Genomic DNA, 14,497 nt, shown 5'->3' with positions numbered 1-14,497 from the left:
ATGGTACTTAAAATAATAAATATTGGCATGACAAAAAATATAATCACAAAGCAATTAGGTCATATATGCACATGTTGGATTGATATGTTGAGCGACATCTTCACTTACACCAACCTTTGATGGGTGCTCTCTTTTAACTTGTGCGCCTTCTTCATAGTTGAAAGCTCATTTTAAGCTTGATATTCTCATTTTATATTATTGGATGCTCCCATTTAGATTGTGAATCTTTTTCTTTTCACTCTCTACCTTGACAATCGAATGTTAGTATGTTGGACATGTTTTGAGCCCCCCTTAAGTAAGACATTATCTCATGATTCCTTCATCTTCTTTTGAGTGTAAGTTCTATCCTTTTTCCTTTATTGTTATTTCCCCCTTTTTAAGCATCAATATCAAGTCTATAAATGTTTCTATCTTTCCTGTGAACAAACTAACTATGTTATTTACAGAAGTTCTAAATTCGAGGTCGAATTCTTTCCAACTTGGGGTGCATGATACAAACCAACTCGACAAGCAGGTGGCTAAGGCACCACAAACTCTTCAACACTAGGTCCATTATCTCAACATACAAGACAAAGCCTTATTAAATCTCAGAAGAGCCTCAACAGAGGGAGAACCGGACATGAACCAGAATATCAGTTATTCTTCCTTCTAGTCTTTTTATAAAACAAGTTGAGCAAACAAATTGGGCTCACTTTGAGCTTCAATTAGAAAAAATAAGGTAGAAGAGGGTATACTTAGTGTTCTGTCCGGTTGACCGGGACGTCTTCGTGCGCGACCTCAACCGTCAGCTAGGGTCTCCTTCCCCCTGGTTACCTGTGAAAGCCTGCAAAAAAGAGGACGAAGAGGCACCCTAGCGGCCGTTTGCACTCCGACACTCAAGTCAGCCAGCAAGAAACACCAAAACTGTTCACCCCCGTCTCTGAGCACCGCGTATGGCACTCTGAAGGTGGTAAAAATAACTGGGTATTGCGTGTGTGTTCTCTCCTTCAGGCAAAGATATTCTCCAGTCACTTGTACGTAATCTTGAAGCACGGGCAAGCAACCAGAGAGTTCTCGTAAATTTGCCAAAGGTTTCAACCCCCTTTCCAACATTCTCCGCGCTATTTAAACTACCCAAGCATTAAAGCGCCTTAAAGCGCCTTTAGTTACAAATGTAACGCACTCAATCAGCGTATTTAATTAGAAAAAGTAGCGCATTTAAGACGTTGAAACGCTTGGGAGCCATTATAGTACCTGAATGCTCGAAAGGGAAACTGCATTGAATGACTTTAATTACCTGGCACCTGACTAAAGGGTGTTTCCATTCTGACATGGCTGTTGTACACGTGGAGGGCCTCACGACGCCGTGACCCCATCTGGGGGCGTTTCTGCCCATCTGGGGACGTTTCTACGCATGAGTCCTCCTGCTCGAGAGTGCTACTGTGCTAGGGGTGACTTTTTAGGTGCCAACTCATGCCCCCAATCATCTAGTCACTTACTCTGAGAGCGTATTTGCCTTCCTCTCGTACCCTGCGTCCGGTTACCCTAGGCGTGACCTTCCTCTCGGGTCGTATCTGTTCCAAAGGCGTCTCTGGGACGGCAGGGGTACTTCACGAGTCAGGCTGCCCTACACTGATGCTATCACTATGGCCTTGAAGCCACCTTTTCCTTCTCCTTATCACTGCCCCCGAGTTATCGGGACCTGAGGCCTTCCCACGGCGTCGCTCCCTCCATGGTCTTTCCTACCCATGGGTATCGGGGAACCACACGGTGATTGCCTTGCTTTAGTACTGTTTGATCTGGCGACGCCCTGGTTGGGCGACGCCATCACCTAGGCGACGCCTTGTCTTGGTGACGCTTCCTCTTGGCGATGCTGGCACTTGGCGTCTCTCCACCTAGGCGACGCCTTGCGTTGACTTTGACTCTCCAGTCGTTGACTTTGACCTTGACTTAGTCAACGCCCGGATACGGGACGGTACACTTAGTAAATTGGGCTTGTGCCAAAACCAACCTTAACTTAGCTTCTAGAAACTCATCCATGAGTTCACCTTTGACCTAGATTCTAGAAGACTTCTTCATGTGTTCACATTTGACCTAGTTTTTACACCCCTACTCCTCTATCTTGTTCTCCAAGACACCCTCTTTTATAAATAGAGTGTTTTGCCTCATGTATTTACACATTGAATTTTGAAAGTAAAGAAAATCTGTCAGAGTGTTTAGTGAGTTGAGTCTCCTGTTATCTTTGGGTCTTATCTTGAGTGTTTTTCACTTCAAGTGGTGACTCTACACCACTCATCTTGGAGTATCTCATCCTCCAAGTGGCATGACAACTTCTCATCTTCATAAGCTTTCTTCATTTCTTCACATTTTTCCTTCCTTTTCTTTGCGCCCACTTTTCTCCATTGTCTATGTCATTGTGTTTTTTTTTTTTGCTTATGTGCTTTTCATTTCCACCCATCATCATCTAAATCACCCTATAATTATGTTTTTTCTTTGCCCGTTATCACTTACTTAATCACTTGGTTAAGTTCGTATCCAATGAAAATCTTCTTTGGATTTCTCGCCATAATTGTTAATCCAAAAATCATAAACAAAAGAGTAATTTATACAAATATGCAATCCTAAAATCAACTCACATCTACTTACATCAGCAAGGTGCCGTTGCACAATAAAAGCTGCATAATTGCTGCCTAACTACTACATAATATTTGGATAAAGAGTTCGGTGTATAAAAAGGAATAGGATTGATAAAATCTAGCCTGGAAGAGACAAAGTAAATCTGATTTATGCACTCTGCTTTTGTTTCTTTGAAGGAAAATTAGCAAACTACTTAATCTTTTTTTGCAATGTTTACTTAGGTTGGATATCTACAGTTTAGTCCCTCCCAGTGACTAATGTAAATTGATATGAGTTTGTTTGTAAGAGGTTGAAACAGTCCTTAAATATCTTTTTTAATTACATTTATTCATTATTAATAAAATAAAATCACCACAATTTATATTTAGCCTATGCCACAAATCAGATTTGATGTAAACAATACAAACCAAACCATTAGATCAACATAAATTGAAGTATTGAAAATGGAAATATTTTTTATTTTAAAATATTAAAAACATATTTAACCTACTTAATTAATTAACTTATATTATTAGAAAAATACAAAAATAATAATCTGCAATAATCACTTTTAAAATATTTTTAATATACAAAGTATTAATTTCTCACCCTCCTCCACTCTATCTACTTCTCTACCTCTGAGTATATAGGCTCTGCACTGACTGTCATATGGCACTGCATCCAATTCTCTATGAACTTGGTTTTCCCTTTTGAGAAACAAAAAGAAATGGAGAACAACCTCTACAACTTTCACTATTCAGCAACTTACTCAGGCCAGTCAACAACAACGGCTCCACCTCCGCCCTCTAAGTCTGTCTTTGGGAAGGAAGATGATGTTTCAGAAGTACTTCGTGACAAAGTTGCTTCTCATCCTCTATTTCCTCACCTCCTCCATGCCTACATCGATTGCCACAAGGTTATACATACATATAAGTATAAAATGTGAATGATATATATATATGCTTCCAACAATTTTCAAGTGTCCATAAAAAGATTATTGAGTGCTTTGGGGAACAAAAAACCCCTTTTGAAACTATATGATTAATCATCACTAATCAGTTCTAGTGTTGTATTTAGCAATGCTATTCATGATTATGAGTGATTTTGTGTTTCAATTTTCAGGTGGGAGCGCCACAAGATATGGCAGACCTATTTGAAGGAATCAAAGGAGAGTATAGTGGGGTGTGTCAGATATCTGACTCTAAATCTGATCATGGCTTCTTGGGTGCTGATCCCGAGCTTGATGATTTCATGGTCTCTTTCTCTTCCCAATAAATATATTTATAATATAGTTTCTTCTTAAAATACTCAAGAAGTAAATCACAAACCCTAATTACGTTTCTTCAGCTTATTGTTATGTTTGCTGCATATTGAAGGGAACGTTTTGCGATTTGTTGGTGAAGTACAAATCAGATCTTTCAAGACCCTTTAACGAGGCATCCATGTTCCTCAGCCATATGGAAACTCAGCTTCACTCCATCTGCAACGATCTTGCTGTCATAGACAAAACTCTTCTTCAACCTGCAGGTCTTTTCTCTTGTTTCAATGCCATGCTCTTGTTTTCATGTGTTCTCTGATCTTTAAAAATGAGACGTATGGGTGATAAGTTAAGAAGTTCACAAGGTTTACACCAGATAAAATATATGGGAAATTATTAATTAACATTTATAAGATATTAGTACATGGATATAAAATAATTCAATAATCGATTTTTGTGTTTATCTTTCATTCATCCTTATAACATATGAAATTATTTAAGAGACGAATACAAAAAATATTGTACAAATAATACTTATCTTCATAAAACCATTAGAGATTAATTAAGGTTCATGAAATAATATGAGACCAAGGTTAGTTTTAGTTTTAAAAGGTCCCAAAGCATGTCTGAGGAACTGGCTGGGTCACATGGCAAGTAGTCACGTGGTTTGTGTTTGCTTTGGTAGCCAATTTTTTAGTTATACATCCTTGCTAACTTCATGATTAAAATATAAAATGGCTTGAAAAAAGAGTATATTTATATATATAATTCTGTAAATGTGAGTTATTATAAATTGAATTGGTTGAATAAAGTACATGAATTGTTGTATATTTACTTGACATGTGTTAAATTCATATAAATAAAAATGATATATATCTAAAGGCCAAGTTGACTCACCAAACATGATTAAAGTTGAAGCCCTGCCTATATATATTCTTCCTTCGTTCAAACAATTAAGCTATGTCCATCAACTAGAGTGAAGGAGGTATATGCATAATGTCTTAGTGAGCCATCGTTTCTTAGAATTAATTTCCATAAATATGTAGTACAAGAAACCAGTGTCTAATGATACATTAAAAGAAAAAGAAAAAACTTCTAATGAAGTATTAACAAATGCACTTGTAATATTACTTTATAAAGTAATGTGAAACTCAATATACTTGTAGGAGTTAGATGTTTGATTTTTTTAGAGATAACAATGACTTTTGTATTGTATTATGTATGTATAGAGTTAAAGTATCTTTTAAATACTCTAAATAATTTATTTATTCTTAATTGATAAAAGAAAAGTCAAGTGAAACTTAAGATAAACTATTTATTTAAGATTTTTTTGTCTATTTCATATGTCCATTTATACATTTTTTTTTTCATGTTTCACCATTGAGTTAAAAAATATTACCTCAGATTTTCAATTATTAAATTTAAAATATCGTTAAAATTAAATTTGATTTTAATATACAAATAATTATCTTTTATTGTTTTAGGATAAACCCTCAAGTGATTGAAAACAATCACCAATAGAATTTTATAATATTTTTACACATCCATATACTTTTATTTGACCTATTTTGTTCCATATTTTCTTTATTTTTCTTTTATCTCCAACTTGTTTATATTTATCGTGAAATTTTATTTAATTATATAAATAACCGTCTCCTTTAAGATTTAGCATTTTTTTTATGTAGAAGTTGAACTGATCAATACAAACAAGGAAGAGAAAACGTTAGTATTCTCGTGTTGTTTTAAATCCTTTTACTGAAACTTCGTTGGTTTAATTGTTCATTTCTTAATACATAATTATTTTACATTGGTATATATACTTTTTTCACATAAATTCGATTCCACTACATTACTTTGTTTCTGCTGCTGTTTCTTTCAGTAGGTTGAGGACGATATTTCATGTTAGTCTATTACTTTGTTACTTATCAATATTAAACAACACACTTTTATCAACCTAAAGAGGTATAAAAATAGATAAAAAAAAAGTGAGTAAAATGAAGCTAACCACTGCATATAAATCAGAGTGCAGTAATTGCAAAATGAAGAAAAATGCTATGTACGCATAGAGTGAAGAAAATATTACGGTGGAAATGGATTATATATTATGCTGTAGATAATAGTATAAAAGTTGATAGAGAAAGTAGAACAATTACAAAATTTATTGACTAACTTGAAATATTATTAGACTCCTCATTGTGGATTGTACTGAAACTTCAACTTCTTAAAACTGTAAGTCTTAAAAACTACTCCCGTAAGTTCTGAGAATGAGAAATGCATGCATTGAAAAATGCTACAATACAAGCTTAAAGAAAGTTGATACTGAGATAAAACTCTAATAATTTATAGAGTATATATTTTTATCAGTGATTCTTGTTCTTAGTATATGCTGGTTCCATTTTAGTATTGGAGAAAAACAAGTCCATTGTACTTCAGATGAGTCAGATTCTTTAATTAAGAAGTTTATTTCAAACTCCATGTTATGATGTCTACTAGACATTGCAGATATAATGAAGTGCATGAGTTGATAGTGATTTAAATAAATAGCAGTGGTGTACACAAACACACTTATCCCTTAGATAGCTCATTTCAGGCATCACCATTCATTACTTTATTTATTTCTCTCTCTCTGTCTTTTGCTTAGCAAAGTCCATGACCCGCTCCTCCTAGGATCATCTGCATCAAACTTTTCTCTTAAATATTTTGTAAATCTTTCACAGTGTTATTAAACTAATGAAAGGAAATGATGGAAAAGGTTTTCATAGTTTTCCCTTTCCATTTTTTATACTTGGAGATAGAGAAAGAAAATGAGGAAACCAAACTGTATTCCGTTTCATTTTTCGTCTGTACTTTCGTATTATTACTATAGAACTTTAGCCAAAGGAAAAAGTGATTTATAATATATATCTAAGGGTTCTGATACTGCTATTCAGAAACTCCTTTCTCCTCTTTTTCATCATTTCTCACTTTTTTCTAACTGTTTTTGACTCAGCAAATAATTATAAAATATGAAAATCCTTTAAAGTTCTAACAAGTTAGAAACTCTCTAATTATAAGATATATATATTACTCTTAGTTTTCCTTTTCCTCCATCCCTTCCTTTAGTCAAACATATATTATTTGTTGATAAAGAGTTTGGAGCCAACTTGAAAGAGGTATAGTTATTATGGATATGGCCAAGTGTGTCTTCTTTGATCTTTATCATGAAGATTCTGTCCCTAGTAGTGGTGTGGTTGCACGTGTTATATACACTGATCTCATCGTTTCCTTAGAAATTCACTCCTTTCTCTTCCTTTTGTTTTCTTTAATCACATCTCTGCTGCTTTTGAGGCTATCCATTAACCCTATTTCAAAATTGCTTTGAACTGAGCCATATTTGTACTTGAACCCTTCTGGTTGTCGCAGATTTTATTATAGTAATGCCTTCACAGAACGAGGATGCATACTACTTTATACCACATGTCTTCATTCATTGGCTATTTTGAGTAAACCAGTTCCATTTTTGGATAAAGTTGCTTTCTTTTGTTTGTGCATATTGTGCTGGATCTGAAGATTGTGGATTGGAATGAAAATAAGCGTCACAAAACGTGGAAAGAGTTAGTTTACTCTGGATTATCCAGTTAAAATGCACACACGTGAAACTTTGTATATCTGTTAATGCCTTTATATATATGTGCTTTTTTCAGATGTATGCATGCTTGTCTATTGGTTATTGAAATATTCTTATATTACATCAGGACTGTGAAGTTTTAACTATACAATAAGAAAGATTTAGATATAGATTGTTTGAAGGTTTTGAGTTCCAACTTTAAAACATTAAAACTTTGAAAAAGTTTTAACAACTAATATGCTTCTTCAACTCATAATACAAGACTTGAAGTTAGAAAAAGACACTGTAATTTTTTATAAAAATTATTAGAATCGACAAATATTTCACATTATTAATTGTTTCTTTATAAGAATCATTGCTTGTAGGTAACCAGCTAATTCTTAATAATAAAGTGCAGTGGTTGTTCATTAATGTCTCTTTGTAGATTCCTTATTCTCTAATTAGTTTCCTTCTCCACAAATGCCTTTAAGGTCCATTTAGAGTTTTTTTTAGTCATTTCACCACGTTTGGAATAAAAAAAATGTATCAAAGTTTCTAAATCTAATATGTAAGTTTAAAAAAACCCTAGTAAAACTGATTAAATAGACCAATTTTCATTTAGATACAAGCTCCCAGATAACTATTGAAATTTATTTGAAGTATTAATATTTCATGGAGGAGGGGAGGGAAAAAGAATATTTATAAAAAATAAATCTTTAGCATTATATATAACAAAATATAACAAATTTTGGATTTGAAAAATATTTAAAAGCATTCCAAATGTTTTGACTAAAATATTATGTTTTTGAAATATTAAACTACATGATATAAAAGTAAATTGATTTCTAAATTTTCTCATATTACTTTGAACTAAATAAGTAAGGAATTTTTTTAGTTTATAAAATCTCTCCTACTCATTCGTAATGTCTAATCAAAGTTTCATTTTTCTTTTGGTATGCTTTTCCTTGATATTAAAATTTCTTTTCACTCTTTCCTTATTTTGCACCCAACAAAATTTAGTAAATAAATAAAAAGATAAATAAATAGAAAGAATGAAAACGAGTTTCCTTTTTAATATTCTCCCTTGAAATAAATAGAAAGGAAAAAGAAAACGAAAGAAATTATCTCTTTAATTTATTCTTAATTGTACTCCAATTTTTATCTTCAAGAAAATGGGAGCAATAATAAATTTAAAGAAATTTCAAAATAAACTTTATTCTTCTATAATCTAAAATGAAGGGTAATAGAATTCCTTCCCAATCGTTTATTAATGTCTTCCAAACAAAGAAAATATTATATTTTCTCCTTTTACTTTATGGTCTTCTCCATTTCTTATGAATCATTTCACTAAACACATGTACATATCCATACAAAATGCCTACTTGGATGAGTTATTTTCCTTTTTAGTCAAAGGAAATTTTAATTTTAGCTTTAAGAAAACACAAAAATAAGTTTTTGATCTTTCTTTAAAGTTTACATTTTCCATAAATAATTTCTTAGGTTGGCTTTAGAAAAGAAAAATATATATAATCTCATGATAAGTACTACTAAAGGAACGTTTATATATAAACTTGCTAAGTGTCAATATTTCTATTACTAAGAAGAGTTGTAGTTCTCCAAAGATCTATAAAGATACCATCCATCATTCTCAACCTTACTCCTTCTTAAGAACTTCATATTAGACTCAACTTATTATATTTTATTTTTGCTAGCTTTTCAAATCCTAATATCCTTCCTCTCTTTGCATAGTTGGATGTTATCTAGATCTCTTATAAGCCTATTTTTCCCACTTAAATCATTCTCTTCTCCATATCTCATCTCCACACCTTATTTTTCCAATGCTTAGTCTCAAAAATCATTATTGACTTTTCTATTACATTTCTATAGAGTCTGGGTAGCCCAACCTTTAATGCAATCTCCCATAAATTTATACTTTCCCTATTTCCTACTAAACCAATTTACATTGCTTTCCTTACATGTTTCCTTAATATCCTTTTACCACCTCAAATCATTCATATTTACTGTTTCATCCAAATTTCTCCATCCATCATATTTGGATTCAATTACTTTCTTCCATAACCCATTTGACCTTGTTCCCAATCCGTAGTCATTTTGAAAGCAATGTCGTATTGAATTTTTTTTTAGATCTTTCACTCCCAACTCCTTCTTCCTACATATAAATTGGCCAAAATCATGTGTCATGCATGTTGTGATATACTACTTTAACTTCATATGTATTTACTATGTCATTCTCGTAACACATGCATAAATAAACTACTAAGGATTGAGTTGCTGATAAAAAAAAAAAAAAAACTAAGGATTGAGTTAATAGTGAAGAGTTTTAATTTACATAAGTTATAAGTTCAAACTTCATTAGCATAGTACAAGAGTTGAGTGTTGCTACCACAATTTTATGAGTGTTACCCATAATATGAAATTTCTGATCGTTATGCTTGTGTGCACAACCTTCCCATGATTACATTGGTGAATTGTTTCCTTTTTTATTAGCAATAAAGAATTGATTAAAATGAGAGTATTAGGGGGTACTCCAACCCATATACAAAAGTCTCACTCCAACTAGATATATGGTGACAAAAAGCATAAAGCTAGATAACAAAAATACCTCAAGCCATAACTGCAAGGGATTAAACAAAAAATGTAACAATCTAGGATATTGCCAGACATAGTTTCTACCAAAACAAATTGCATAAAAATTTTATTGCACGACTTTCCTTTCCACCAAGCACCAAAAATAGATGCGGTGACTTTGGCAATACCCCTATTTGAATCCACACATCCATGTATACAACAGAATATTGATACTGCCATTCAAATCATTTCATACCATCCAAAGATTTCACAGCACCTTCAAATCATGTACTAGCTTTGGCTATGCCCATGATTGGGAACTCACGTTCATGAAAAACATACACAAAGCATATCAATGAACAAATTTTATAACATGCATATATAAGTTAGTACACCAATCTGAATAAGAAAAATTAGATTTCGGAAACTTATAGTTAACCCATGCCCAAACCTTCATTTGGGCCACAATAAAAAATTTCAATAGGGTCCACCACTGCATTTTTGAAAATAATACAATTTCTCTTACTCTAAATACCCTATATTATAGTCATCCACATGGATTTCCACATGCTATTTCTCAAGCAATTGATGTTCGTAAACCCTATTTGTTCAAAGTGTTTTTTTTGACTCTATCACAGTGTATAATAATCTTCTCACCTACGCATCAGTCATATACACCTTAGAAGTCACTTTACAAGTAAGAATAAATTATTTACACTTCCTGGACTAATCCCACACATAACACACATCCTCCCACTAGGTTGAATTCCTCTAATCATAACTTGCAATTTTCCCTATTAAGACACGTCATGCAAAAATGTGTCCTGACAACAAAGCTTTTAGTTCCAAAAAGTAATTAAAATTAAAATCAAGAATATAAATTGGTTGCACACCATTTAAATTTAAGAGAATTGCATAAACAGATTTCACAGACTAAGTATTTGATGAGTCTCCCGGCGAAGACCACTCATCTAACCTATATGCATATAAAGAGATAGATTTCATTTCCTCCATGATAACACTAACATGTTCATGTTCCCATTGGAACTAATCTCTTCTCCATGATAATTTCCAGCACTAGTGATTCTCCTTCCATGACCCATACTGCTCTAGAAACCCCTATTTATTTATTGAATTCAAAAACAACCTAGGGTATCTACTTTTAAGGGTGTTATTTCCTACCCACCTATCAGTCCAAAACATAATTTTACTCCCTGAACCTACCTTCCACCTTCTATGCATATCAAACCAGTTATTTGGATTTCCCCCACAACTTTTCTTAATAACTTTCCACCACCAAGATTCATATTAGAGCTGTTACTATCTTCCAATCCTTTCCAAGACCCTTACTTGGAGTCCATAATCCTTTTCCAGAATCCTAAATCCTCACATCCTAATCTTCATTTCCATTTCCCTAGAAAGGAAATATTAAAATTTTTTATATCTTTGATGCCTAAGCCCCAGAGATCGAGAATTACATAAATAAACCCATTTTACCCAAACTATTTTTCTTTCACCTGCTCTCCAACCCCACAAAAAGTCCCTTTGTATTCTTGTAGTTACATTCACCACACTTGTGGGGATTTTGAGCAAAGAGAGGTAGTACTGGGGAACAGCTATAAGAACTGATTTTAACAACTACCAGCGAAGGATAAATGTTTTCCTTTCCAAAGTGAAAGCTTGCTCTTAATCTTAAGAATTGCATATCCCCTAATGGGACTCCTAGATATATAAAAGGCACCTCCATTATGTTACAATTTAGAATTTTAAAGTATATTTGGATATCTATATTATGCATACATATTCCAGCAATCTTGCTTTTCCTAAAGTTCACCTTCAAACCTGATGCTAGTTCAAAACATCTTAATGCACATTTAATTGTTATGATATTTTTCACATTTGTCTCACAAAAAAACTATTGTATCATCAACAAACTGCAACATGCTAACAACCACATGATCTTTTCCTACTTTATTACCGTCATATAAACCTTTTCCTTGGGCCCCTCTCATAACACCTGTCAATCCTTCAACCACAATAAGAAACAAGAAAGGTGCTAGTGAATCCCCCTGTCTTAGTCTCTTTGACAGGTGAAATTGTTTAGTTGGACTAACATTAACTAGGATGGATATAGTTGATGATTGTAGACAACTTCTAATCCATTTAATCCACATGACACCAAATCTCATCCTTTAAAACATATAGAGTAGGAATTCCAAATCCACATAATCATAAGTTTTTTCAAAGTCAACCTTTACAACGATACAACTACATTTCTTTCTTCTTACCTCTTCAATGACCTCATTTGCCACAACTATGCTATCCAAATCCCCCTATCCTATATGAATGTTGATTGTTTGTGGTCTATGATGGAATGCATAACTCTTCCTTTGTTTGTACAATCTCATTTTTCAATGGGTTTGTGTCACCAAAAATTATGCATAATGGTGACCAAATTAGTATACAAATATATATATATATATATATATATATATATATTTAACCTCGCTTTCTTTAAAAAAAATTACTTATTTTTATATAAAATACAAAACAGTGCCGTTTTTTCTAGTAATTAATACTTTTTTTTCATGTCACAGGTGATGTTGGTGGATCATCTGGGAAAGATAGTACGAAGAGAATTGAAAGCAAGAAGACAAATGAGGTTCAAGAACTGAAGGATAATCTTCTAAGTAGATATAGTGGTTACATTACTAATCTGAAGCATGAATTTTCCAGAAAGAAGAAGAAAGAAAAGCTACCAAAAGAAGCAAAGAAAATCTTACTTGCATGGTGGAATATTCACTTTAAATGGCCATACCCAACGGTAATTAAATATCTTTTCACTTAATTAACATGGTTTTTTTTATCAGCAAAAATCTTAATTAACATGGTGTTAATGTTTAATCCATGTACTAGACCTAGTTTGGTTTTAAATTAGGCATTTAGAACAAAGAGAAGTGATACTAAGTAGCAAAACACCCTTCAACAAACACGTTCTATTGAAAACTATAAAATAAGAAAATCCATTAAATATAAAAATAGAAAATCAAGAAATTATACGATTTTTACTAACTTTTAATTAATAGTAACAAGTATGAGAATTTTTGTTTGGATGAAATTTTTTCATAAATATTTATAGGTAAAGAAAAAAAAAGAAAAAATCTATTCATACATTAAAAATAATTTATACAAATAAATTAATAGAAGAGTTTTCATATATTAACGTATATATACATTTATTATATCTTATGAGAATATTAATTATTTTTCCTTTTTTCTAATAATATTCATGAAAAAAAATTATCCCAATATACATCGCCATTGAGTATATAACAAAAATGTATTTTAGCATTTTACGTGTAATTTCAAGGAGCTCATGAGATTAGTTTCCAACATTTGTACTATTTAAGACTATTAAGAGGACTTTATGAAGAAACTTATCAAAATAAGTTTTTTTTTGTTCAAACAACTTTCATGACTAAATTTTTAGAATAGATATTCTAAGTCTTTAATTAAGGTTGTTCATTCAATTAAGCATGATTTGTCTAAAACCAAGGTTTGGCTGAGTTATGTTTTTGACATTTAACTATCAATGGCGAAGGATGCTGATAAGGTTGCCCTAGCTGAATGGACTGGTTTGGACCAGAAGCAAGTAAATAACTGGTTTATAAACCAAAGGAAACGACATTGGAAACCATCAGAAGAAATGCAGGTTGCAATTTTGGATGGACTCTACGAACCACTTCACGAGTGAGACTGAAAAGGCTGCAAGGGATCTCATACACCAATACTTTTGCTTTCCTCAACATATAATTACATTTTTTTTCATTAGTAATGAATAATAAAATGAAACATTTGAGAGATGTTTTAAGTCTTATAAAAAAAAAGGTGTTTGAGATTATTTAGTCTTCCTTCTCCTCCAAATTGCAAATGGATCTCAAGATTATATATGTAAACATTTATTTCTTCTAATAAGATATAGTGTGATATATTTACTAAAATAATATATATATATATATATATATATATATATATACTGTGTCAAAATAACTCAAATAGCACGATTTACTGCATTCCATTCTCAACTTGATTTCGTTTTTTTTATTCAAAAGTAAATGAAAGACAATTTTAAAACTTTAAAATAAAAAATATTATCATAAAATTAATATTTTAATAATAAATATTTTTAATAAAATTGTAAAAAATATATATATTTTAAAAAAATACAAGTTTAGAAAGATAATTCTATTGAGGAATAATGTTTTATAAAAATAAATATATTAAAAAAATAATTTATAAAAATTATATTAATAAATAATTATTTAAAAATATTATAATTTAAAAATAATTATTTAGAAAAGTAATTATTTTAAGAACTAATTAATTAAGAAATTAAAAATGTGAAAAATTAATTTTTATAATTTTAAATACTTAGATAAGTGATTGCTTAGTTTTGTATCGAATTAAAA

The 14,497-nt window shown here is 31.8% G+C and overlaps 1 protein-coding gene across 1 annotated transcript; it reads left to right on the top strand.

Moving 5' to 3' along the window:
* The first annotated feature begins 3,234 nt into the window (after positions 1–3,234).
* Positions 3,235–14,034, top strand: LOC137823068 (homeobox protein knotted-1-like 6). The gene is made up of 5 exons (XM_068628182.1): positions 3,235–3,511; positions 3,718–3,849; positions 3,972–4,122; positions 12,626–12,852; positions 13,630–14,034. The coding sequence occupies exons 1-5, from the start codon at positions 3,287–3,289 to the stop codon at positions 13,780–13,782; spliced, it is 888 nt and encodes a 295-aa protein (XP_068484283.1). The 5' UTR covers positions 3,235–3,286; the 3' UTR covers positions 13,783–14,034.
* Positions 14,035–14,497: the final 463 nt, after the last annotated feature.

The sequence above is a fragment of the Phaseolus vulgaris genome, chromosome 9 (genome assembly GCF_000499845.2).
Source record: "Phaseolus vulgaris cultivar G19833 chromosome 9, P. vulgaris v2.0, whole genome shotgun sequence".
Classification (NCBI taxonomy): Eukaryota; Viridiplantae; Streptophyta; class Magnoliopsida; order Fabales; family Fabaceae; genus Phaseolus; species Phaseolus vulgaris.
Note: the sequence above shows the minus strand (reverse complement) of the source record. Positions and strands in the feature narration are given on the sequence as shown.